We start from the raw sequence: 26,860 nt of genomic DNA, 5'->3' as shown, positions 1-26,860 counted from the left end.
GACACATGATTCCCCACACTGGCAGGGAGCCAGGTTCTGATCTCAGTTACATCTGTGCAAAATGGTAGTAACTCCACTGAGGTTATATGGATTTACTCCAGATTTACATTTGGGTAAGGAAGAGCAGAATCTGGTCAATAGAATAAAAGCAACTCCTCATCCAATTAACACAGTGTCAGTATTAGATCGTGATCATCATATCAAGTGAAGCAAGCTGAACAGTCAGTATTGTATTACAAGGAAGGAAATGGAATAAGAGAATCATTGGGTAAGTCCTAATAGGTCATCTAGTGCATCCCCTCCTAATGCATCAATGTTTGCTAAAGTAGATTTAATAGGGCTTTGTTCAGTCTAATTTTAAAAATCCCAAGCAAATAGGACTCTGACCACTTCCTTTGGGGAGACTATTCTACAATCTAATTAGTATTACTCTTAGTATGTTAATTCTAATGGTTTTCGATTAATTTTTCCTTTACTTAAGTTGATCACATTTCTCTTAGTTGTCCTCCCTCTGCTTCTGGTACCACTTTTCCGATCTATACTTAGATTAGTAAAACCATGATTCTATCACTAGACTGGACTGTTTTCATAAACAAGATATATAAAAAAATCAAACGTTGATCAGGCAATAGATTTCAATAAGCATATTTTCTCTTTGTGTATTTCAATTGCTACATCTATTGTTGGATATGTATTTTTTTTAAAGTTTAATACAGAAAGTGGTCACAAAAATAGGCTACTAAAATAGGTTAATAGAGTACGCACTGTTGCTAACTGCAAGCACACCAAATAATGAGTCAAGCCCCCCCCCAATCATGAGATTGGCTTAAAATCATGAGATTTAAAATAAAAAATATATTTGGGATTCTTTTTATTTGCCTTCTGGTTTCCGAACCTTTAGGGTGTACTTGGACCAAGTTTTCAAGCTTTTCTTGGCAAGGAGGGCTAGAAAAAACGAATGCAGCGATTCTCACCTAATCACATGACTCTAGGAGTGGGGCTTTAAACAAAACACCAAATATTAGAAGAGTCTCACTGAAATTGGGAGAGCTGTCAACACTCAATAAGGGTGACATTGACGCCAGGACATTTGGACTGCAAAGGGCCTTATTCGCCACATAAGCTATGGAGTAATGATTTAACTAAGGTGAGCCCACTCATTGGGATGACTCTCACCCTACGTGAACTAGTACAGTGTAATGTGAATTACCTCCCAGTGATTAGGAAGAACAGAGTGAGGATAACCAGGAGAGTGAATCCACCAACAGCAGCAGTGGCAATTACAAGAATCTGCCCCTGCTCCGCAGCTATATCAGAAGCTGAAACAGAAACACAGAGAAGAGGGGTTAAAGTTTCAATGAGTGGGATACATGCAGAAAGGATCATAATATTCCAGCAGCCAAATGCCTGATTACTCTATGAGAACTGAAAGCTGCAATGACTTCTCTGGTGGCTAATGAAGACAGTGGATGGAATTTGCCTGTGGAGGGAAGGAGATGAGGTCAACGGGCAGGTAGTTAGTTCCCTACACTGCTCCTGAAGGTGGGGAGGCAGTTTTGACAGAGAGAGATTAAAGAGGTACCTGGGAACTGCGCGAACATTTTCTCCTCTGTTATTTGGTCCTGAAACTTCTGCTCCTGCCTGTCAACGCTTAAAAATTACAGTCAAAATTACTGGACTGTCCAGCTCCTGGAGCTATCAGCTCATAAAAATAGCCAATAATTATGAAATTTTAAATTGAACCTGATTTTCAAACCTACACTGCATTGTCCTGTAATTATCCATATAGCATGCACGTACACTACCACATACAGATATCTAGAGAGACTCTCAATCTAGCAATGTGTACATGAAGTAGTGTGCATGCAAAGTACACAGTTGCACACACAACTATAGTGTGAAAATCAGGCCCCATATTTAAAAGAGCCCAATGCTGTACAATACTAGATAATTGTAATAATAATAGTAATAAGATAATAGTAAAAAATAATGCTTTGTGTTCTTTCCAAACACAAGAAAATAAAACTCATGAAGTGGAATTGGTTTATAAGGGTTTTGGCAAAGCAATTATATTCAAATATTTTAAAAATATATTTAAAATCCTAAATGGGTTGTGGCCTGGCTATATGAATAAACTGGCACTTCTTTTATATTCTGTCGCAGTTGCTAAGATCACTGTGGTTTCTTGAGTATAAGCTTTACAGGATGATCAGAGGAAGGCCTATGGAATTCTCAGGGCTGGTCTACACTGGGGGCGGGGGGATCGATCTAAGATACGCAACTTCAGCTACGTGAATAACGTAGCTGAAGTCGAAGCATCTTAGATCGACTTACCTGGGGTCCACACGGCACGGGATCGACGGTCGCGGCTTCCCCGTCGACTCCGCTACCACTGCTCGCTCTGGTGGAGTTCCGGAGTCGACGGGGAGCGCGTTCGGGGATCGATATATCGCATCTTAACGAGACGCGATATATCGATCCTGATAAATCGATCGCTACCCGCCAATACGGCGGGTAGTGAAGACGTACCCTCAGACTCTTGCAATTTGCCAGGGTCCAAGTTTAGCAAACTTCTAGACACATTGACAGCACATTTATTTAGTCAGCTTAACACTAAGCCCAATTCTGCATTCATTCTGTGGGAAAATCTTCCAGTATTGTATGAATATGGACTATATAACTGAGCCCCACAGAAGTCAGAGACAAGACTCTTATTCAGCGTCCTTCGCAGCACAGGCTCTTCAGGCTGCTAACATATTTGTACAGTTTTAACTATAAGGTGCTTTGGTGAAAGGCAACTGTAGCGGAACATGATCCCTAGCCTGCCTGTTTGCACCCCAGAAACCAGCTCCGACTCTGCTGGCTGTGTATTCACTGTACCATTGGAGTTCCCTCCACCAACATCTTTATGCAACAGTACTTTATGCAACTTTATGCAACAGTCCTATGCAACAGTACTGTTTACAATATCCCCTGTGCTTTTCGTCCTCCCTTCAGGACCACAGAGGAGCAGTCTCCCTTCCCTGAGGCCTCTGTGAGACTGGACTCAGCTACCCGTATTCCTCTTCACCTGGCACTTCCTTCCTCTGCCTCTTTATCAATCTTGAGCTGATGGGCTAATTGGCTCATTAGCTCAGCCAGCCCATCAGTCTGATTCACTAATTACCTATAATAATCCCAATCAGTTTTCTTCAGGGGAACTAATGGGTGTCAGAGTGATCTGAGTGCAGGCTCATCTGTTAGCTCCCTGCACTCTATCCAAGCAACAAAAAATGTTGTTCTCAAGATTTGTCTGTTCTTATCACTTTCTCCAACAAACATTGGGTCTAAGCAAATCACCTGAAAAATATTGACTCTGCGAGTCTGATCCTATTAATTATTATTATTATTATTAATATTAAACATTTATAATGCAGTAGTGCCTAGAGGCCAGTTCAAGGCCTCAGTCTATTAGATGCTCTATGAATGAGAGAAGGATTTGGCTCTATTGTCTCTGTCTCTCTTGCTCTGTAATCCTGAGGATCTTTATCTGCACCTAATTTTATGTGAAAGTTATCACCCTCCAGTACATTTCCATCTGTTCTCTATTTGTTAGTTTTTATGAAATATGTAGTATTTTGAGAATTGAGAACAGGGGCCCTATTAGGGACCTTCTGACACTGGTAGAAATATAGTACTGGGTGTTTTAGCTGACCTCAACAAATGCAGGAAAGAGACCAACCTCAGCTTCATCAAGAAAACAAAATCTGGTTTCATGCAATTGTGCACTGCTCAGAAAGCACAACATGCAGCTCTCCTGGGGCCTCCGTTGATTCAAATGTAGGTACATCATCTGGGATCCTCTGAGGAGAAGCCTCAATACAATGTAGCCTCTTACACAGTACTTTGTGTACAGTATTCTGGGTGTCACAAACTGTCAAAAGCCTCATAAAAATGTTGTATCCAAGAGGGAACATTTGGACTTTAAATAATATTTCTGAGTGATTTAGCAACTAATAAATAGCATGAGCTATCTTTGCAACAGTAGTCAAAGCAAATAAAAACCATAGTAATTTATGTCCAATTTGCAATAAAAACAATGTATTAAATCTCTGGCATTAGGTTTCTGTCTCTATAATTTAATGGAAATATGTACAGACAATAAATTACAATACTGCATTCAGTATCTGTGGTCTTAAACTCTTCACAGACAAGTTAGATACATACATCTTTGAATGAAAGATACACTGAAACCTTTTATCAACTACTCACTAAATAGTTAAGCTCCCAAACAGTAACTAGTGATATTGTGGGAATGACTTTAGACTTTGCATCATGTTATATTCAATAGAGTCATATTTACTTGGAAAAAATCAAGTTAACAAAAATGATGTGACACAAGTAACAGTGCAAATAATAATCATCATCCCAGGCCTTCAGATCAAATGTTGAATACCATCTCTCAACTGTTGGGGCCCCTGCTAAACTGCTGCAGAGGTTGTTAAGGCTAGAGACATTTTAAAGCCATAACAAGAGAAGGAAATGTTAAATGAGTGCATATTGCCAGCATTTGAAGTGGGGACTAGAGGACAAACTGCAGCCCTTTCAAGATGAGTTTAATAGAAAAAAAAAGGTATGCAGGAGCAATGAATTCAGCAGGTGCAGAAGGAATATGATGGGGGTTCAGATACACTAACTACCTGTGCCTGGACATCCTTAATACACACTTGCTGCTAAATGGACAATCTGAAGCTTTCTTTCCTGATAACTAAAGTTTTGGATATTGGAGAAGGATAGAGTTGATGATAAAAATTGGTTCCGTAGCCCAAATAACCGTCATGCAGAAAACTCAGAAGAGCTTTAGTCAGGCTTCCTGGATCATTTCTGTTTAGTAGAACTGTTGTTTCTTGGCTTTTTAGCTAAAATGAAGTGTAATATATCAATTTAACAACATTAGTCCTCTAACCAGGACTATATCCTGCACATGGAGGGGGATGAACTCAATGACTAAATTTAGCTTTTCTGTCTTTAACTAGTATGATTCTTAGCTGGGACTGTATACTCTTAGAAAGTGATTATTTTGCTCCTCTTGTTCTCTTCTACCATGATGGCAGATATGTCAGAGTCCAATATATTAGGATTTTCTTCAACTAGCCACATCAATACAAAGGGTCTCTTCAAGCCTGACTCTTCCTGATGACCTTAATTTACTTGTCAGATAAAAATGTCAAATGACAGACAAGTATAATTGGAAAATGTGAGGTTGGTAAAAACTGACAGAGAAGTAGGTAAGGCCTGTAAAGTGATGGAAATGCTTATTTTTGCTTGAAGAAATCCTTGTAGAAATCAATAAAAGCACAGTGCAATGAGCAACACACACACGAAAAAGCCCACCAGGAAACACTGGCTATGGAATGGGAATACAGTAATAAAGCAAATGCAATTTTCAGTTTTCTTACAAAATTCTTGAAAGCAGAGATTAGATCAGGGCTTTTGATGTCCTAGGCAAATTTTAGCATATGCACCTCCTTCTGTCTGATCTATTTCATCACATTCTTTCACTTTTTCAACTATATTTTAAAGTTGACCTTTAGGTTTTAAGTAATAAAATCTTTAAGTTTTATCATGTCTCTGTTGTATATTTTTCCGCCCTTGCCACCTCCCTGCTTTTTTCTTCCATCACCCTTTCCCCCCCATCAGCTTTGTATCTTGCTATCTCCTCTCTTCTTCTATTTCCCCTCAGTTATATTTTTGATAATGTATTACTAAATTACTATATTCTTGGTAGTGTATTATTAAATTAAACATGAATTGTTTTACAGTGCCTTTTTAAAGGGGAAATTTGGTTTCACAGCATACAATTCACTAAAATTAGTCCAATCTCTTGCCCCTTGAGAGATGTCATTTCCTTGTAAGGCAGCATTTGTCAAAAGCAGAGGTTGTGTTGGTTTGGCAAAACCCGAGTCAGCTATTCATCTTGTAAAATCACAATGAGGGATACTTCAGATCAGGTTCCATTTTTTTAAAACCTGAAGTTTGGGTGTAGGGAGGTGGATAGATGTCTAATTCTATTTCATACACATGTGGGAAAGCTGGGGTTGGTTTTGCTTTGTCACACAATGGCACCTCCGGATGCCGCCCCACTTAGTAATACTGTAAAGGTTCTCCCAGATCCTTTAATCAGTTCTGACATCAAAAATCTGAAATAAAAATATTTCTTCAGAATATTAGTCAATAGATGAGATCTGCCTATTTTAAGACTGTCACTGAATCATCAAATGTTATATACAGAAAGATTTCCCACCAGACCAGGAGCAGTTTTAAAGCATGGGGTTTTTAAAATAAACCTGCCACATCAAGGAGGAAAAAAAACCACACCTCTCTTCCCACTGGTAATAAGGCTGACATTATAAAACATTTTTAGTTTTAAAAACAGCTTCTGCACAAGGAAGCTACAACACAAAAATACTGCACGGTGGAACAGCTGTAAATTTTTCAATAGTTTACATGTTTCCTCTGGGCACAAAGGGCCTCTGAGGTGAATAGTAAAAGACATTCCTCCAGAAACAGGAATACTGTTACTCATTAAATATTTTTTTTAAAAGTCTCCTGTAAAGCTCTAGTTCAGAAATAATAAAAAGACATAAAAACATGGATACATTGGACCAAATAGCTTGAATTGTGGGGTTTGACTCAGAAGAGTACATTTTAATATATCATAGATAGGCTTAGTGGTTTGTGTGGGGGAAAGTAACTCAGGTACATGCTGTTCCAGAGCCATACAAGTGAAAACTAAATAAGGACTAGATTATGACTCATGAAGCCACTACAGGGTGTGTGTGTGTGTGTGTGTGTGTGTATTTGTGTGTGTGTGGAACCCAACCAAGCAGTCGCTGAAGACACTCTGCCTGTAGGCTGTTGACGCAGGCAGAATGCCTCGGGGGCATTGGGGGAAACATACTCAAAAGCAGCATCTACTATCCTCTCCATAAAGCCAATCAGTACCAGCCTCTTAGCCATAATGGATGGGACAGGGCCCTGATTATATTCCCACTCCACTCCTGCATGCCCTTTTAAAGCATGGGGTTCTCCAGACCTTATTAGCTAACCCCACCCACTTTCACATAGGGAGTACAAGCATCAGCCTCTGGTTGTTTCATTTGTAGGTCTGTGCAGTGTGGGAAGGGTATCCTGAGCTCATCTGGCCCATACAATAACAGACACAATCTATCAGTAAGTATTTATAACCAGCCAACAGAATGTATATGTCCTCCCAGAAACAAGTGTACCAGATGTTAATAGTTGTTAGCATTGGTGCTCAATGCAAGGCTTCCACTATTTTTATTGATGTTACTGCAGCATGTATATGTAGCATCTGATAACGGTTCAATGATGATTGTAAGCATCAAGTTAAGATTATCAAATTCTCCATCATTTATTTACTAATAGTTTCAGTAAATTCTCTTGCAGCAAATAGCCAAGGCCTGTTCGGACAAAGCACCAATTACCATTGGTGTAGTTAGGATTGAAACAGTCCTATACTTCATTTATGTCCTTTCCCCTTGTTATTGAGCTCCTTGCTCCAGATAATATTAGACTCCTTTCTTTACTCTCTACATAGAATATGTCAAGTCTAACCTCACTCTCATTTTTCTGCCTCTCTCCCCAATTCCTACAACCTGACTTTCTCTCTATTGTTCCCATACATTTTATTGTTATCTACTATTCAGGATCCTTATGTGCATTAAACCCGGTATCAGATTAAGCAAGATTTCCTCTAAAGCTGATACCAGTACATCTCTATAATGCATGTAGCTTTCCACATCTGCAGGTTAACCCACTGCCTTGTTCTTAGCCATCATGACACCTGGGATCAGGTTCATTGCAAGGATTTCTGAAACATTTTGCTTTATACCAGCCCTCTGCTTTGATTTTCAAAGAACAAATTTAGGTATCCTCAAAATAGAGGACTAGCTAATGAGAGGGAGAAGAGAAATGGCATAGAGAAGTGTGGAAAGATTTTCAAAAAATAGGGTTGAGCAGGGAAGGGAGGAGAGAAAAATGGTGTGAAGTAAGTAAGTAAGGGGATGACATTGGGAGCCTCAGCGTAGGCAAAGAAGAAAGGAATGAAAGGATACATTATAAACTGTACTGTGTTCAATCAGCAAATCTGACAGCTGGGATTTGGTACAGATTTTTCCAGCAATATTTTTGTTGCGCCCCCTTTCTGGCCAACACTCCTAGCCAGCTATTGATTAGTGCTAATTCCAAATGGAAGCTCTATGCTCTACCACATTTCTGAGTAGTCACACAATACGAATTCTACAGCCTCTCTGATTAATTAATTTTTTTTATTACTCCTACAGGGTCAGACAGTCCTCTTTCTGCTTCATGCACCACCATTAATAATCATTCCAAAATTTCTAGCTGTTCCTCGTAATGATGTATCTAATTTTATCCTAAATAATTGAAGCAGCACAAATTGCATTTCAACCAGTAAACTGGAGCAAGTATGACAGTAGTCTCCCACTGAAGGGAGGCTTGGTGCAATATTAAGGAAATGACTGTAACTGGAGTTCTTTGAGATGACTCTGCATATTCACGCTCAGGCATAATGCGCCAACCAGTGCAGCCTAATGGTGGAGACTTCTCCAAAGTGCCCATTAAAGTGCACACATGCCTCCAGCTAGCCCTCTCCTTGCTGTGTCTGAACATTCTGAGGGTAAAGCTATATAAGGAAGTGCTGTGGTCTGTACTGCCTCAATTCCTTCCACTGCTCACCCAGGGAAACCAAGATAGGACTCTGAGAAATAGGGGAAGGTGGATGGGAAGTGTGAATATGCAGAGTCATCTCAAAGAACTCTGGTCGCAAATAAGTAACCTTCAATACTTTTTTGAATGGTCTGCGTATTCCCACTTATGGGTAGTTTGGCAATCCATCTGAAAACTCTGGAGGAGGGAAGAGTCCCAATTAATTATTGAAGCACAGCTCTACCAAATCAAGCATCTGTTCTTGAAGCTATATCCAAAGCATAATGTTCAGTAAATGTATGGACCGACTTCCAAGTAGCAGCCTTACAGATTTCCCCATTAGGAACATGTTTAAGACAAGCAAAAGATGCTGCCACTGATCTAAAGGAATTAGATCTGACATCAGTAGGCACAGAAACTGCTGCTAATGTGTAACATTCAAGGATACATTGTTTTACCCATCTGGAAACAATTTGAGAAGACAGATGATAACCCATATGATTCGTACCATATGAAACAAATAATGTAGAAGGCTTCCTAAAATCTTTAGTTCTATATAAATAATATGCTAAAACCCTTCTAGGATCTAAAGTATGTAAAGCAGATTCTCCTTTATTAGCATGTGGCTTTGGAAAAAACACTGTGTGACAGGGTCAGGCCAGATGGCTACAGGAGAGTGATAGAAGGCAGATATATTAGCCCCAGATTAAGTAGGTCTCTTTTCCCTGGGTAAGGTAACAGGGAAGGTTCCAGAACAATCAGGAACTTTCTAGAAATAATTAAGGCAGACAGGCTGATTAGAACACCTGCAGCCAATCAAGAAGCTGCTAGAATCAATTAAGGCAGGCTAATCAGGGCACCTGGGTTTAAAAAGGAGCTCACTTCAGCTTGTGGTGTGGGTGTAAGGAGCTGGGAGTGAGAGGATGTGCAGCTGGAGGACTGAGGAGTATAAGCATTAACAGACACCAAGAAGAAGGTCCTGTGGTGAGAATAAAGACGGTGTTGGGAGGAGGCCATGGGGAAGTAGCCCAGGGAATTGTAGCTGTTGTCCAGCTGTTCCAGGAGGCACTCTAGACAGCTGCAGTCCACAGGGCCCTGGGCTGGAACCCAGAGCAGAGGGTGGGACCGGGTTCCCCCCAAACCTCCCAATTGACCTGGACTGTGGGTTCTACCAGAGGGGAAGATCTCTGGGCTGTTCCCCAACCCACATGGTGAATCTCTGAGGCAAGAAAATCCGCCAGTAAGCGCAGGACCCACCAAGATAGAGAAGGAACTTTGTCACAACTGGTAAATTTATTGTCTGATTGATATGAAACTCGGATACTATTTTTGGTAAAAACCTGGGATCAGGTCTAAGAACCACCTTGTCTTTATGAAAAACTAGTAAATGGTGGGTCTGTAATCAAAACATGGAATTTGCTCACCCTTCTGGCTGATGTTATAGTAATAATAAACACAGTCTTAATAGATAAGTGAAATAAAGAACACTCTGCCTAGGGTTTAAAAGGTGGCTTCATAAGCAAATATAACATCAAATTAAGATCCTACGGTGGAATCGGATCTCTCGGGGGGGGGGGGGGAATACATATTAAATAACCCCTTCAGAAACTTTTAAATCATATCATACTTGAACAACAATCTGTCACTGATCAAAACATAAGCTGAAAAAGCTGCCAAAAGAAACGTTAAAGAGAAATTAAAGACAGGCCTTCAGACTTTAAATACATCAAATACACAGGAATAGAAGCTGTAACTGGTCAGTCAAATTTTCCCTGCATCCAAGTAACAAATCTAGTCCATTTCCTCATAGACTAGAATTCAGCAACACATTTTGAACAAAGGAGGGACAAGATTGTTCAAAATTAGTCAGTCTGATAGCCTAGGCCATCAGATAGAGAGACTGGAGTTGTGCATGAAGAATCCTTCCATGCTGCTGGGATAACAGGTCTCAAGGCAAGTGTAGCAGTTTGTAGACCCCTTACAACAGCTGAAGCAGGTCCATATGACATTGCTGTCTCAGCCAAGCTGGAGGGACCAGGATCAATGTCACCTTGTCCTGTCTTATCTTGCCCACCACCTTCTGAATTAATGGGAAAGGACAGAGCATAGAGATGGCCTGTTCCCCAATGCATTAGAAAATCATCTGAAATAGACCAACTGTCCTTTCCCACTCTTGAACAAAAAAGACGACACTTACAGTTGAACCTAGTTGTAAACAGGTCTACAACTGGCTGACCCCAACTGGAGAAGATCTTTTGTATTATCTGGTCCTTTAATGACCACTCATGCATTTGAGAACTATCTGCAGAGCTGATCTGCCAACACATTGCTCACTCTTGCTAAATGCAGGGCTATCAGATAGACATCCTGTAGATTGTACTCACCTATCCCAGAAAGTGATTGTCTCAGCACACAACACAGTAGACTGAGCACCTCCTTGCTTGTTGACGTAATACACAACAGTCGTTTTGTCTCTCTCTCCCAGCATAACTTTCCTCCATATATGAGGCAGAAAAGATCTGAGGGCCAGGTGAATCACCCTCAATTCTAAAACATTTATGTGCAGATTCTTTTCCTGAGACACCCAGTGACTTTGAATGGTCAGAAAACCCAGATGAACTCCCTCATCCGTTGTTCAGTGCATCAGAGGTTATGGTGATGAATGGCAAAGGAGGATTGAAAATGACTCTTTTGAGGACATTGGTTTTGTTTGTTTACTACATTAAATAATCTAAATGTCTTGTGGCATGGTGCCTGACATGTGAAGATTGTCCAGATTTGGCTTGTCAACCTGAGCCATCCAAAATTGCATTGGCCTCATTCTGAGACATGCAAATAGAGTGACATAAGTAGTTGCTGCCTTGAGACCCATCAGACGTAAAAAGAAAATTACTTTTTGGGTCTAATGCCTATGAATCTTTTAAATAGATTGCACTATCTTCAAAAATCTTTCTTCTTGGAAGGAAAGCCATTTCTGCTACTGAGTCCAGTACATATCCTATAAAGTGGATTCTCTGAGTTGCACAGAAATTTAATTTTTTGACCTTTAGAAATAGCCCTAAATCTGTAAGAAGGGAGGTTGTAAACTGGATGCAAGTCAGTAGATCTTCTTGTGAAGATGATTTTATCAATCATACCCTGTTTTCTGAGATGTAAAGACTCTAAGCACTGCAGAGAGGACAAACAGCATGACCTCATACTGAAAATATCTCTGTCCCACCACAAAACAGAGGTATTTCCAATTATTTGGCCAAATAGAAATATAGAAATATGTATCCTTTAAATTGAGAGTTGTGAACCAATCCATGGTGAGAGTGCGGAATGATGGAGGTGTGAATTAACGTTTGAAAGTGAAACATTTGGATGAATGTGTTCAACCTTCTTAAATCTAAAATTGGACTGAAATACTCATCTTTTTTTTTGCACCAGCACGCATCTTGACTAAAACCCTTGCCCCACCCCTTTGTGAACTTCCTTTGTGCTCCCATCAAAAGCAATTTCTGAACTTCCTATAGAAGAACAACTTTTGTGGGATATTCCCTGAAAATGAAAGGATAAGGGGAGATAAAAAGAAGTAGTATTTTGAACCGTAAGGCATAGACTTTCCCTATTATTTCTATGACCTGTTTGCATGATGTAATAAGCCTCTCATAGCTGATAAAATGGTTTAGCCTGTTTCCAAACAAGGGGTAGGAAGGAGCTTTGCCAGTTGGTCCAAAACTTTTGAACCTTGTGCCAGATCTGTGGTTATGTATTAAATGAAGAAGAGAATGAAGCAGATCAGCTTTGACTTTGGTCTGGACCTGAATGACTTCTTTTTCTGTTGAGACTGCCAGAAATAAGTTGTTTGCTGAAGATGTTGCTGAAGGTTCTGAGATGAAAAATATGAAGAAGGTTGAGCATAAAATGTTCTCTGGTAATGAAAACAAGGAGTAGGAGGTCTCCTAGCAGCGGAGAACTAACTCAGAGAATGAGCAGTAGATCTTGTCTCTTCTGACTTTTCCAAAAGCTCATCCATCTTGTTACTGAAAAAACCACCACCCTCAGAAGGGAGATCCTCCACCTTAAACCTAGTGTCCACAGTCAATGATGAAGACCTTAACTATGCATGTCTTCTCAAAGTAACCACAGATGCTAAGGCTCTGGCTGAAGAATCAGAAGCATCAAAAGAAGCCCTAAGAGCATGTTTTGCCACATTTTGTCCCTCTGCCAAGATAGCATTGGCTAATTTCCTCTGATTGTCTGGTAACTCTTGCACAAACATAACCATTTTCTCCCACAGATGGAATTGATAGTGGGACATTACCACCTGGTAATTAGCTATGCTAATATCTAAAGATTAAGGAGGAAAAGCCTTCCTTCCAAGGGCATCCAATTTCTTCCCTTTTCTATTTGCTGGAGTTGACTGGTCTTGACCAAACCTAAATCTATTACTCGCTGCTGCAATCACTAAAGAATTTAGTGCAGGCTGAGTATAAAAATACAATACTCTCCTGTGGGATTTGATACAGTCTGTCTGCTTTTTAAGAAATGGGCTGACAGTAAGCAAGAGTAACCCAAATGGCCTTAGCAGGTTGCAAGAGACCATTCCAAATAGATAAAGACATTCTATTCCTTGAAGGAGCACCAAGAATGTCAGATAGTGGATGCAATGCCTCTTCCTCAGCAACTGAAGGTAAGTTCAAAGTAGATGCCAATTGATCCACCAAACTCAACTCCTTTTCTTCCTCAGACAATGTATCAGGCACTACTATCTGGGGTGCAGACGTACCTGGTGGAATCTGATCCAAAAAATTCTCAGCATCTGGATCCTTATTAGCTGGAACATCATTACTCCATCTACAAAGTGGATGACCCAAGAACTCATGTGGTGGAGCCCAAGAAAGCCATGGAGTCCAAGATTACCAGTCTCTCCAATAGTTAGTGTCCAGGAACATCTGCATAAGATGTGGTGGCACAAACTGACCAAAAGACTAAGGAAACCCAGCCTTGGGTGGCAAAAATCTGGAGAGCTGAGGTCTTTTGACTCTTTCATGATCCTCTTCTACCTGTGAATCCAACCTTGCATCTGCAATGGGTCTCACTGCAGATAACTGCATCGGAGGATGAACTGACATGACAGGTGAGAAAGATCTGCCTGATGACCCTACAGAAGTCTTAGGAGGAGGAGGAAGCAGAGGAGGTTCTATCCTATGTCTCTTTTCAGGAGTAAGGGATTTAGACCTTGAAACTGATGAGGTCTTCCTTTTCCTGCTCCCCAAGAAACTCTCACTTGGATCTAAAGAATGATCAGGGGCCAAACAGTGAACATCTTCTACTACTGTAATAATCCTCTTCGGATCTGATGTTGGTACAGGGGTTTGTAAAGACAACAGTGACATCACCAGATCCAGAGAGAGACTCAACTCAGTAATTCTGGATCATAAAATAGAATGTGGAACTGACTTGGGTCTTAGATTTGGTACTAGAGAACATGGATACAAATCAGATGGAACTGATAAATGTGATCCATGGCATCTGGCATTCCTGACTGTGGCTGTCTTCTCCTTTGTCTTCCTCTTTGTAATGGACACAGTTGGAACCTAGGCATAGGGTCCTTATCTCCAGACTGAATAGATGGCGCCTCTGACACCCTGGCAGCTTTAACAGGAGGATATGATGAAATGGGAATGTACGGCAGAACCAGCGAAGGCACGGATCCCTGGGACTTCTCAGAAATCTTAGCCTTACTTGTTGATGCAATCAGAGACAATATGGGCCTCTTAGTCTTCAGATCCAAAGATCTCCTGGAACCCAAATGGTTAACAGGGAGATCTTCCTTAAATAGGACCACCTGCAGCCTATTACGCCTCTCCATATGTGGTGTGAAAGTGTGATAGATGGAACACCCAGAAGGGGAGTGACTCTTGCTGAATCACTTAAGGCACCTCACATGGGCATCCAATACCGGGAAGATGGTTGGGCAGAAAGTACATCCCTTAAAGCCCGGCTTCTGCTTCATCTTCTTCTGATCTGTCACCCCAAAGAAACAAATATGAAAATTAACTTAGCTGACTATAACTACTAACAAACTATTTATACTAGCACTAAAAATTTATCACAATAGACTAAAATAGGAGAAAAAAAGCCAGATCCAAAAGACCAGAGTGGTTCACTTCCATCTGGCACAAGTGGTTGGAAGGAACTGAGCTGGTGCCCCCTTATATAGCCTCAGTGCCCCTTTATATAGCCTTGCCCTCAGAATGTTCATGAACACTGAGGGGAGGTATAGAAAGGGGGCGCACATGTGCTCTAACAGGCACTGCTGGGAGAAGGGGCTCCTGTTAGATTGTAGCACTTGGTGCCTTACCCATTAGTGGGAATATGCAGAGCCACTCAAAGAACAATAAATTTATAAGATAATTTTAAACCTTACTGTATACTCTTACTCTATAGAGTAAGTCATCTGGTTTCATTTTAATCATGAGATATTTTCCTTTGATATTTTAGCCTCTCTTTTCCCCAGACAGTGGTTAACTATATTATATTATTACCTTAGCATTAGCAAACCCCCCAGAAACCAAAACCAGCATGTTTGACAAAGCTCTTATCCCTTTAACAGCTAATGGAGTAAAAGAGGTTTGCAATGGCTATATGTATCCACCTTGATTCTGTTAGTCCAGGGTTTAAAAATGTTGTTATTATCTTTCATTTCTAAAATCCCTGTGAAATTGCTTTGTATAAACCATGGAACATTTGAAACATTTAAATAAAAAGCTATAGCTTTCAATCTCAACCTGAGAGCAAAACTCCACATCCAAGTATATACTTTGATTGTGTTTATAACTATTACAAAACCAAAACCATCACAATCTATTCTATATTAAGGAAATATTTTTATGCTTGCTTTATTACTTAAATATATGTCTCCTAAAATGCTTTTATTAAATTTCATCCAATGAGTTTTCAAGCAATTTTCTCTCTTGCAATAAATTACTTCATTAGTATTCTAGATGGCTTGTCCTCATACAATTTTTCTTCACTGCCACTGAGGGATATGTATGTATTATTTTATTATTATTAGCAGTAAATATTCATATTCTGATAGTACTGAAATGCCTCAGGTCCCAGGTGCTTGGTCCTGTACAAACACACAAAAGAAACAATCCTTGCCCTGAAGGAATTACCTATCTAAAGCAGATGTGGATTCAACACACAAGCAAATGAGCAAGGTGGAGAATTGGCAGAATTTGTTTGTTACACGTATTTTAAGTTCTTTTGTTCACTTTTTTTGGTTTGTTTTAAACTGAGGTTAAAGGGGGGGAACTGGAAAAGAAAGAAGGGGCAGAGGAATAGTCACAGGTTGTCAACTGTCTATCTATGATTAGCAGGCTGAGTTTTGTGTACATCATGATAGAGACAAGTCAGACAACAATTGCTACTAGAAGGAGCTAAATGTACTTGTCTTACAGTTTAGGAAATACCATCTGCACTTAATTCTCTCTGACACCCCAAATCCCTCAGACTGCAGGAACAATTGAAGATGTGGAGAACACAACTCTAGCTTCAACTGACAGCAGTGCATCAGCCCCTTATTAATGTTGAGATATTGATTTGTCATTTTACTTTTTCTTCCCTGGGTTTTGAACTCACTCTAATGAAAGGGAAAAAGTCTGCTGCTGTCAGTGTCTTCCTCATTTGTCACAATCACATGTAATTACACTTTACACATACTGGGTGAGACTGAGTCCAGCCTTTATCCATCCTTCTCTTTTTACACTCACAATTATTTGCGGACATAACTTAGATCATCATGAGGTACTTAATCTGCTAACTAAATTAAAATGTGGTTGTAAATAACTTTGGCCATAAAATTGCATCTCTCTGTGTTCCTTCTGAAATGTAATGAATCCCCAAACTATGTTTTCATGTATGGAGCACTAATCATTTCAAGCTAACTTGTTACAGTCTGGCAATATGTTGAACGCCTATTTAAGGTTTGTCCATGCCTAGACACATCCAGTATTCAAAATGCAGTTCTCATGGAGGATCAAATCATTAGTATTAGGTCTATGGAATACACCAGGGATCAGCAACGTTTGGCACATGGCTTGCCAGGATAAGCACCCTGGCGGGCCGGGCCGGTTTGTTTACCTGCCACGTCTGCAGGTTCAGCCGATCGTGGCTCCCACTGGCCGCGGTTTGCCGTCCCAGGCCAATGGGGCGGCGGGAAGGGCGGCCAGCACATCCCTAGGCCCGCGCCGCTTCCTGCAGCTCCCATTGGCCTGGAGCGGCGAACCGAGCCAGTGGGATCCGCGATCGGCCGAACCTGCGGACGCAGCAGGTAAACAAACTGGCCTGGCCTGGCCCGCCAGGGGCTTTCCCTGGCGAGCTGTGTGCCAAAGATTGCCGACCCCTGGAATACACCAGCGGAACTCTGATTCACTGATCTATGCTTAAGGTCTTTCAGAGAGACTTAGGAGAAACTTAGTGATTTTAGTTTGCCCTGGATTCAGGAAAACCTTTTCATTTTAGTTCATGTAGATTCACACACCATTACATTTTGCTTTGAGTTAAGCATCTGAACAAACCAAATAATTCCTAATCTAACTCAGCTGAAACAGTCGCATGCTAATTACAGGTCAAAACAACTGAGTTCCCAATGATTTCCATTTGAAACCATCAGTGAGCCCAGATTGACTCAAAACTCAGCCCAGATTTACCAAAATGTTAGCAAGGTGGGCCTGAATTTTTGGTCTGCAGTAAAATGTGAGAGAGCCATACAATATGGATATTGAATAATATTATTAGTTACAATACTTAAAATAATGTATACATGCCAATGACTCCTTTGCTGCAGCAAGCAAAACACCCAAAATAATAAAGATGTTTTCTATACTTCACATAATATGCATTTTCAGAATGAGAAAACTACTCATCACAACCTCTTGGGGCATACGTGAAAAAGGAACTTCCTTCCTTTTTGTAATCTGCTTTACTCTTGGTCCTTTATCTCGAGAAGCAGGGGCTCATGGTTTTAGATACAGAGGTGCAGATTCAATCCCCACAGACAGCCTGCCCAGGAGCATCATCACCGGTGGTGGACCTTATGGCGGTTTGAACTGCTGTAGACCTCAGACATTTGGGATGAGGTTGTCTGGCCAGAGTGAATGTAATACCACAACCACACTTGTAATGACATCACTGTCATCTGGATCTGAATGCATGAGCCTATACTTTTTCAGCTAAAGGGCCAAGGATAAACTTTTCAAAAGCATATAAATGACTTAGGAGCCTGAGTCACATTTTTCAAAAATAACTTAGGCACTTTGGTTATTCATATAGCTTTATTCCTATTTTTCAGTGGTCGAACTAAAAAAGTAAAATATATATTTTGGGTCAAACAAAACGTGTTTCGTTTTCAAAATTTTTATTTTGTACCTTTTTGAAAAAATAAAAGTGAAGTAAAATTCAAAAGTTGAAGTGTTTCATTTCAAAAATGTCAAACCAAAACATTTAGAAGTATGCAGATTTTTTGAAAATCCCACTTGGTGCCTATCTGCATCTTAAGGTACTTAGATACCTTTAAAAATTTGGCCCTAGGTTATTTTTGAAAATGGTATTTAAGAGTTTAAGGCTTAGAGGAACTTTAGGTATTTTTACCCCAAGTCCATTAGTGTACAGTCAGGAGCAGTCTCAATGTTTATCTGAGATATTATGTATGAAAGGGATTAGCTATGAACTATTGTCTGGAGAAGCACATTTAAATTGAATTGACATTTTAGTAACTAATTTTCTACATTCTTAGCTTCTGAATTGCTTTTGGTTGAATGGTCACTGACAGTCCCATAACCTTTGACTGGTAAACAGTTTGTCTGGATGCCATATTAAGGATCCATAGTTCCATATTGGTACAAAAGTCACTTTCCCAGAATACTACAGAATTAGTATACATTTTCCACTTTGTCATAGGATTTCAACTTGTGATCTAGCTGATCATTCCTGGATAAATTTTAAACCTCTATGTTAAATACATTCATTTACATTTTGTCAGCAATATTATATGACCCTCTTCATGAGAGTTTGGTAATTTCTTATTTATCTATGAAGTCTATTTTGAAAACATATACATTTATAAGAAGACTTCAGTCTGTACTTCAGCTTAAGCAGCATGAAGTTCAACACATTAATGAGACATGGTATGGGTAAGTGGTTAATTAATGTAATTTCACTAATGAACGTTTTTAATGTGGTATGTATACTAATTTTCTATCAAATATTTACAAACATCCTAACTGGGATTTTAATGAGGGCTTGGGTTTCATTTCAGAAGTTGTTCACAGATCTTTTTGAGGCTTTTTATATGCTTGCTTCTTACTTGGGTATTTAGCGGACTTACTGTTTGATTGGAAATACACATAATTGTTTCCATTCCATTATTCTTAGATAATGGGAGTACTGAAAGCCAACAGATGAAAGGCTCTCTGTGAGAGGCTGTGAGGTTCTAGGGTCTTGCATGAACGCACAGGATTACTCTGCTGGTATCCATACCTTGTGGGTCTTATAAGCTCCATTTCAGGAGGATAAAAGGTGCAAAGTCTCTAGGGAAAGAAAGGGGTTGGGGTGAGGAAATCTTGCAAAGAAAAAAGAATCCTTCAATGTTCATCTCGGGCTGATTTTTATTTTTGTTGTTCCTAAGTTCAATATAAAGGGAACCCCTCTAAGGGGATGTGTGAAAAAGTTTTTTGTTTTTTTACATTAACCCAGTGGGCATTCTGTGTTGCGTGTGTGGTGAATACTCAGCTCATTCATACTCCCAATGTCTGACTGACTTAGAATTAGACACTACTTCTATGGTAGTCACATTTGTCCCTTCCTTAAGACTTACTTTCATCTCCAGTTTCAAATTCAAACTTCTGGCTATAGCCGCTGTATCCTGCTGCAGTCCTGACTCTGATATGAAATATATACTTGGTGGCTGGCTTGAGACCTGTGATGATAACACTTGGAGCCTTGGACCTTGTGGAGGAATAGCTGAGCTGCTCATGCTCCTGATGGACAAAAGAGGGGAGAAATGATATCAAGTTGAGTTGTGCAAACTTTGTAATAACAATAGTCCAAATAGAAAGCTCTGCTTTTTTCTTATGAATGTAAAATTTGTTCATAAAAGGAGATGCAGGTATGAATTCTGGTACTCTGATATTGTGCTATCATCACAATGTATGACATGATGTTGGATCAGAAATATTTTAAGAAATTTTGCTTATTCTTTCATACAATGCATATTGTACCTTTGTGATTTGGGTTAGTAATTATACTGTAGTCAAAATAATATAGTATTAATACATGACTACATTCACAGAAAATGGCAGCTGAAATGGCAGCTACATATTTTGCACAATGGACAAATTAGAAGTTCAGTAAGTACTAGTAAAGTGTAAAGATGTGGGAGTATTCAAATACCCGCTACTCACTTCTACCCGCAGGTAGTGCCAAAATGCCGGCGCTATCCGTGGGTAGGCCTGTAGGTAAAAGAAAATATAGATTAACTTTTTTTTAGTTCGAAAACTTCTAGCATGGTTCAACTGCTTTGTTGTTGCTGAACTTAATTTTTCTCTCCAGTTAGCTGTAATGTGATTGTATATAAATTCCCTGGCACACTATAATGAAAAACATTCTTTGCAGAATTCCCATGTTAAGTATTTTCCAGCCGATTCTGGGAGTTGTTGAGAACCCTAACTCCTACTGAAGTCACAGGGAGTTACAGGTGCTCAGCACCTCTCAAGTTCAGGTCTTTAGTAGAAAGGTTCACTCTATCAGATTGCTGCACAAACTCAGTAATACGTAGTTTTGCACACAGAGCATGCTAGTGATAGTTCCATATTTTTAGGACACAGTGAGGGTGTGATATAACAGAGCAGAGAGTTATTTCATTAGTTACTGCCATTCCATAATTCAGTAATCTGTAATATTTTACACAATGCCTGCAGGTCACCTTTATTGTGCTAGAGAATGTCTCATCTACAATTCAGGCTGAAGCAGAACTGTTCATACTCTCGATAATATAATAGCGGTACTCACAGGGCACCACAAATGTATACATGCACTGATATTATGCTACGTGCTATATTAAGTTATTCAAAAGTTGTTTCTAGCTTGTTAATGTGGAGAAGACGCAGCAGGGAAAAGAGCAGCTTGCAGTTACATTGCAGAAATTTACTACTTTTGAGCAATATACATATGCTTTTACATGAAGCAGGGCATGGCAAACATATTAAGCCAGATTCATCCCTGATGGAACCTCACTGAGTTCAATGGAGTTACCCCAAAGATGAATTTAGCATCAATGCTTCCACTACAGCAAAATCAACTAACTAAACCACATCAGGATTTCACACAGATAAGTGTTGGTATTTGAGGTTGGGGAAACATCAACCAAAATTTAAGATTATTACAACCAATGCCCACTGTTCAAATTCTGGAGATAATTTGAGAAACTGTATTAAGAGAAAATCCTCAAGTTGCTACTTATTTAAAGCAGACTGTTATTACATTTTGAAATAACAACCAATGCTACATAACATAAAAACAAAATATGTAACATGTAAAATATATATGTACATATGGAGGGAGAATACAGATAATACAAATAAAAAACAGAATTTTAAAAACTGATAGAATGGTACTCTATGGTATCAAAAGGCAAAAGGATTCTGCTAAATCTCACACACATTTTAACCATTTTATTTAGGTCAATTTTGTGACCCCTAAACTTCCATTTTCTAGGAAGTTTGACAAAATTGTTTATTTTCCCTTCAAGAGAGGCAAAAATGCTAATTTTGTTTTTCAAAGCTGCAGAATAGAGTCACTTTTTGTTTGATTGGAAAAACAGTAGTTCCTCTGTACCAGCTTAGGTCTCTGGTTCTTAAGGCCTGTGATGATAACACACAAAGCATTGGCTACCAGGGACTCTCTCAGCTTTATCCCCAAGGACATGGAGGAGCTCAGTGGACAATATCACACAGTAATACTATGTATTGTCTTTTCCAAGAATTTCTGAAGGGCTTGAGGTACATGTGGGTGTGGGGCAATAGAGCAAATTTTGTGCCCTGATCTGCCCTGTCCACAAAGCATATGCTTGCATGGAGGAGCACAGGATTATAGAGGGGCTTTTGGAAGAGTCCATAATAGGGGGGAAATAGTGCTGCGGAAATGTCAAACCCTTTTGCAGGGAGAGATAAAAGACATGCAAATGGTCTCCCCTCTGTATATGGATCAGGGTCAATATGCAACAAGTATAGTGTTCCTTCATGTTAACAGTAATACTTCACTGTAGTTTTCAGGCAATTTAGGATACTTATCAGAAACGTAATTAGGGAGAACACACAGGCTGAACGTGTGACGCCTGAGTTAAAGAGGTAAATACAGTGTAAACCAGAAAAGTACTTAATGCTAGCTCACAACCAAAAATATGAAGTTATGGGCCTCTAAGTGCTCCTCTCCATAACAAATTTAACTTAGCCAAAATATACAAGGCAAAAATAAACTAACCCAAAACCCCATTAATGGCATTATAATAGTGCTATTGCACCAGAATAAATAGTTTAAGACTGTCCAGAATCTTAGGTAGAAAATATGCTATCAACCATACATGTGATACCTTTTACTCTCTCTTTATTTCTAAGGAAATCTTCTCTCACCAGGTAAGAACATATGAACATAAGCGCTACCATACTGGGTCAGACCATGGTCCATCTTTCCTAACCCCCCAGGCTGCCCTGGACCCCGTGTCCCCCTGAAGCACGGGGCCCAGGGCGGTTGCCCTGGTCCGTCCTATGGATGGGACAGCTGTGAAAATATAAACCCAAACATTGATGGAGCCAGGCCTATGTTCCTGAATATTGGTGGAGCATGGGTACCACGGGTCCATATAACTCGCCGCCTATGACTGTGATTCAAAATTTTCAAATTTGAGCGTGCAAAAAGAATTCATTGAGACAATAACTGGACATTTACATATGCAGTCAGCTGTTCTTTTTGCTAATGTGGGTTGGATCCACTGTGTCCACAAATGGAAATCTGCCTTTAAATTATATTCTCCCTACTCAGTACTGTCAAGGCACTATACACTATTGTATATATATAAATACTAATAGAAGCACTATAGACCATGGGGGCCATCATTTTCTCCTGAGTACAGGTCACAATGTCAGAGCTGAATAAATACTATGTTATAGTAAAGAATAATATTACAGGGTTTTGCCACTTATAGTATATCAATGTTTGATTAAACTCAATGAATGATGAACACAGAAAAGTGTAAAAGAGCAATCTAATATTTTCTCCTTTCCTGGGTGTATCAACCTGATGGATACATGTAGACATGGTTGTTGAGAGAAGCAGCAGTATCTAAAGGAATGACTTAAACCTTGGGAGCAAGGAACACCTATTAATCACATCTCTGTGGGTATGGGAAAGGGCAACCTCACATCTCTTCTTCAGTTTCCTCATCTAGTAGGCCCACTGCTCAGTGAAGAGGGAGAAACAGTAACAGGAAACTTGGAAATGGCAGAGATGCTTAATGACTTCTTTGTTTCGTTCTTCACCGAGAAGTCTGAAGGAATGCCTAACATAGTGAATGCTAATGGGAAGGGGGTAGGTTTAGAAGATAAAATAAAAAAAGAACAAGTTAAAAATCACTTAGAAAAGTTAGATGCCTGCAAGTCACCAGGGCCTGATGAAATGCATCCTAGAATACTCAAGGAGCTAATAGAGGAGGTATCTGAGCCTCTAGCTATTATCTTTGGAAAATCATGGGAGATGGGAGAGATTCCAGAAGACTGGAAAAGGGCAAATATACTGCCCATCTATAAAAAGGGGAATTTAAAAAAAACAACCCAGGAAACTACAGACCAGTTAGTTTAACTTCTGTGCCAGGGAAGATAATGGAGCAAGTAATTAAGGAAATCATCTGCAAACACTTGGAAGGTGGTAAGGTGATAGGGAACAGCCAGCATGGATTTGTAAAGAACAAATCGTGTCAAACCAATCTGATAGCTTTCTTTGATAGGATAACGAGTCTTGTGGATAAGGGAGAAGCTGTGGATGTGGTATACCTAGACTTTAGTAAGGCATTTGATACGGTCTCGCATGATATTCTTATCGATAAACTAGGCAAATACAATTTAGATGGGGCTACTATAAGGTGGGTGCATAACTGGCTGGATAACCGTACTCAGAGAGTTGTTATTAATGGTTCCCAATCCTGCTGGAAAGGCATAACGAGTGGGGTTCCGCAGGGGTCTGTTTTGGGACCGGCTCTGTTCAATATCTTCATTAACAACTTAGATATTGGCATAGAAAGTATGCTTATTAAGTTTGCGGATGATACCAAACTGGGAGGGATTGCAACTGCTTTGGAGGACAGGGTCATAATTCAAGATGATCTGGACAAATTGGAGAAATGGTCTGAGTTAAACAGGATGAAGTTTAACAAAGACAAATGCAAAGTGCTCCACTTAGGAAGAAAAAATCAGTTTCACACATACAGAATGGGAAGAGACTGTCTAGGAAGGAGTACGGCAGAAAGGGATCTAGGGGTTATAGTGGACCACAAGCTAAATATAAGTCAACAGTGTGATGCTGTTGCAAAAAAAGCAAACATGATTCTGGGATGTATTAACAGGTGTGTTGTGAGCAAGACACGAGAAGTCATTCTTCCGCTCTACTCTGCTCTGGTTAGGCCTCAGCTGGAGTATTGTGTCCAGTTCTGGGCACCGCATTTGAAGAAAGATGTGGAGAAATTGGAAAGGGTCCAGAGAAGAGCAACAAGAATGATTAAAGGTCTTGAGAATATGACCTATGAAGGAAGGCTGAAAGAATTGGGTTTGTTTAGTTTGGAAAAGAGAAGACTGAGAGGGGACATGCTAGCAGTTTTCAGGTATCTAAAAGGGTGTCATAAGGAGGAGGGAGAAAACTTGTTCACCTTAGCCTCTGAGGATAGAACAAGAAGCAATGGGCTTAAACTGCAGCAAGGGAGGTCTAGGTTGGACATTAGGAAAAAGTTCCTAACTGTCAGGGTGGTTAAACACTGGAATAAATTGCCTAGGGAGGTTGTGGAATCTCCATCTCTGGAGATATTTAAGAGTAGGTTAGATAAATGTCTATCAGGGATGGTCTAGACAGTATTTGGTCCTGCCATGCGGGCAGGGGACTGGACTCGATGACCTCTCGAGGTCCCTTCCAGTCCTAGAATCTATGAATCTATGAATGAATCTGTAAATTGGAGATAATGCTACTTAGCTACCTCAAAAAGGTGATGTGAATTTAATTAGTTAACATTTTCATAGCCTTAAAATACAGCACATACTTGTGACACCTTGGGAGCAGAGAATTTTCAAAAGGCTGTTATACTGTTATAACTGTAGGCTGTTATACAAAAGGGATGTGCCAGATGCCATAGGCACTGGGATTAGTAACAAACTTGTGTATCTATGAATATTATATGTAACTCTGGGCACTAGGGATTGTATACTATCTTCACAGCAAGTTACCAAGCTTCCACAAGGAACTAAAACAAGTGAGGAGTAATTACTGCAGATCTCGAGAGAGGGAAACAACTCCAGAGAAGAACCTTCCCCTGGGATGAATTGCATATGCTGGTTCAGCCCAGTTCAAGAGGGCCAGGAGACAAACAAAGATCTTGTGATATCAAGGGCCAGCCTGAACTGTTGGAGGGGACCCTCATTCTGATCCAAAAACTGACCTGAGAATGTAACCAAAAGGGCACAACCCTGCTGGAAGGATGTGAAGAACTGGACCCTTCCTGGGTCTCCATTTGGAAGATGGCTGACACGTGGTAAGCTTAGCATGCAGGGAGACTGTTTATTGGTTTATGACAAGTTTTTTCTGTAACGATTTGTCCTAAAATAAATGTACTAGGTTTTGTGAAAGCTGCTGGTCACTGGGTACCACGGTCGCTGTCCCTGGAGAGAGTGCAAACTGCAGGTGCTAGACTAATGTCAGACTTGCTGGGATACTCACAGTGAATTGCACGGGAATTGCAAGCCCAAATTTTTGGTCTGGAGGGATAGGGATTTGGGTCCTTGTTCACAGAGAGGTAATGGCTAGATGCCAGAGACCTGAAGGGGTGCCCTGGAGGAGACCCTGGAGGGGGCAGAGGTGTAGTTAACACTACCAGAACTGTAACCATGCTCACAGGAGGCAAAGGTATTTGAAAGATGGAAGAGTCTTGAGCTAGTTAGAAAGTCTACGAGGAGAAAGCAGGGAGTCAGCAGAAGCTGAAATTGTGTGTGGTGTCGCTTCCGGAGAAGAGACCAGCAAAGTTTGATGGTATAAGCCACCACATGTGTATTTTTTTATTTTTGTTTGGTTTTGTTCTAATATCTGTCACTAATCTGAGCTATAACCGTTTAGGTGCCTGAAATATTGAAGTGTGCTTTACCACTTCGGCCATTCAGTACTTTTATATTTTGATTGTCTGTCAGTCAGTTCATCACTCTTTCCATAGGTAAGCAAAGCTGTCAGCAGGAAAGGGGTAGAATGGATAACCAATCTAAAGAAAATACAGAGAGGTCAGAACCCAGCCAAACATCACTTTAATTGGATTATGTACCAGGAAAGGCTGAGGTGAAGTGAGGTGAGCCATGAACAGGAGAACATAAAATGGAGAGAGAAGGGGACAGGGTGACTCCAAAGGTGCTTGAAATCTCACCAGCACAATGAATGATGTGGACAAAGTGAGAGAGGGTGTGTTATTAAAGATTAAATAATATGGAGGGCAAAGAAGAAAACCGGGTATAAGGACATTAGATAAGATATTATAAATCACATTGACAAGGTGACCACACTGGGAGGAATAAAGTTAAATCTATGCCTTAAATCAGTTATGGAAAATCTGGAATCAGAATACAGTAAAGGGGGTGGAGCATGTGTCTTGAAAATGCTAGGCTAGCCTGCATATTAAATCCCTCATCTCCAAAACCCATAAAATATTCTAGTCATGCGTCTTTTCTAATTTAAAATATTTACTAAAGAAAACTTTTGAATCAACATTTTAAAGACCGCTCTTAATTTTGGCAGGCCAAAAAGTCAGAGACATTAGCAGTATTGCCAATCTCAACATCTGAAT

The 26,860-nt window shown here is 40.0% G+C and overlaps 1 protein-coding gene across 2 annotated transcripts in view; it reads right to left on the bottom strand.

The window, feature by feature from the left end:
* Positions 1-26,860, bottom strand: part of EPHA6 (EPH receptor A6) — an 858,706-nt gene that overhangs the window by 202,105 nt on the left and 629,741 nt on the right. Inside the window, exons 7-9 of one of the 2 annotated variants that reach the window (XM_026659017.1) lie at positions 20,184-20,231; positions 19,598-19,760; positions 1,211-1,319 (exon numbers count right to left, since the gene is read on the bottom strand). In XM_026659017.1, the coding sequence (XP_026514802.1) occupies positions 1,211-1,319; positions 19,598-19,760; positions 20,184-20,231 (320 nt within the window). The remainder of the gene's footprint in view (positions 1-1,210; positions 1,320-19,597; positions 19,761-20,183; positions 20,232-26,860) is intronic. The other variant, XM_026659018.1, reaches the window with a different exon arrangement.

This window comes from Terrapene carolina, unplaced genomic scaffold (assembly GCF_002925995.2).
Source record: "Terrapene carolina triunguis isolate 2854851 unplaced genomic scaffold, T_m_triunguis-2.0 Scaffold558, whole genome shotgun sequence".
NCBI classification, from domain to species: domain Eukaryota; kingdom Metazoa; phylum Chordata; order Testudines; family Emydidae; genus Terrapene; species Terrapene triunguis.
This window is presented reverse-complemented; position numbering and strand designations above follow the sequence as displayed.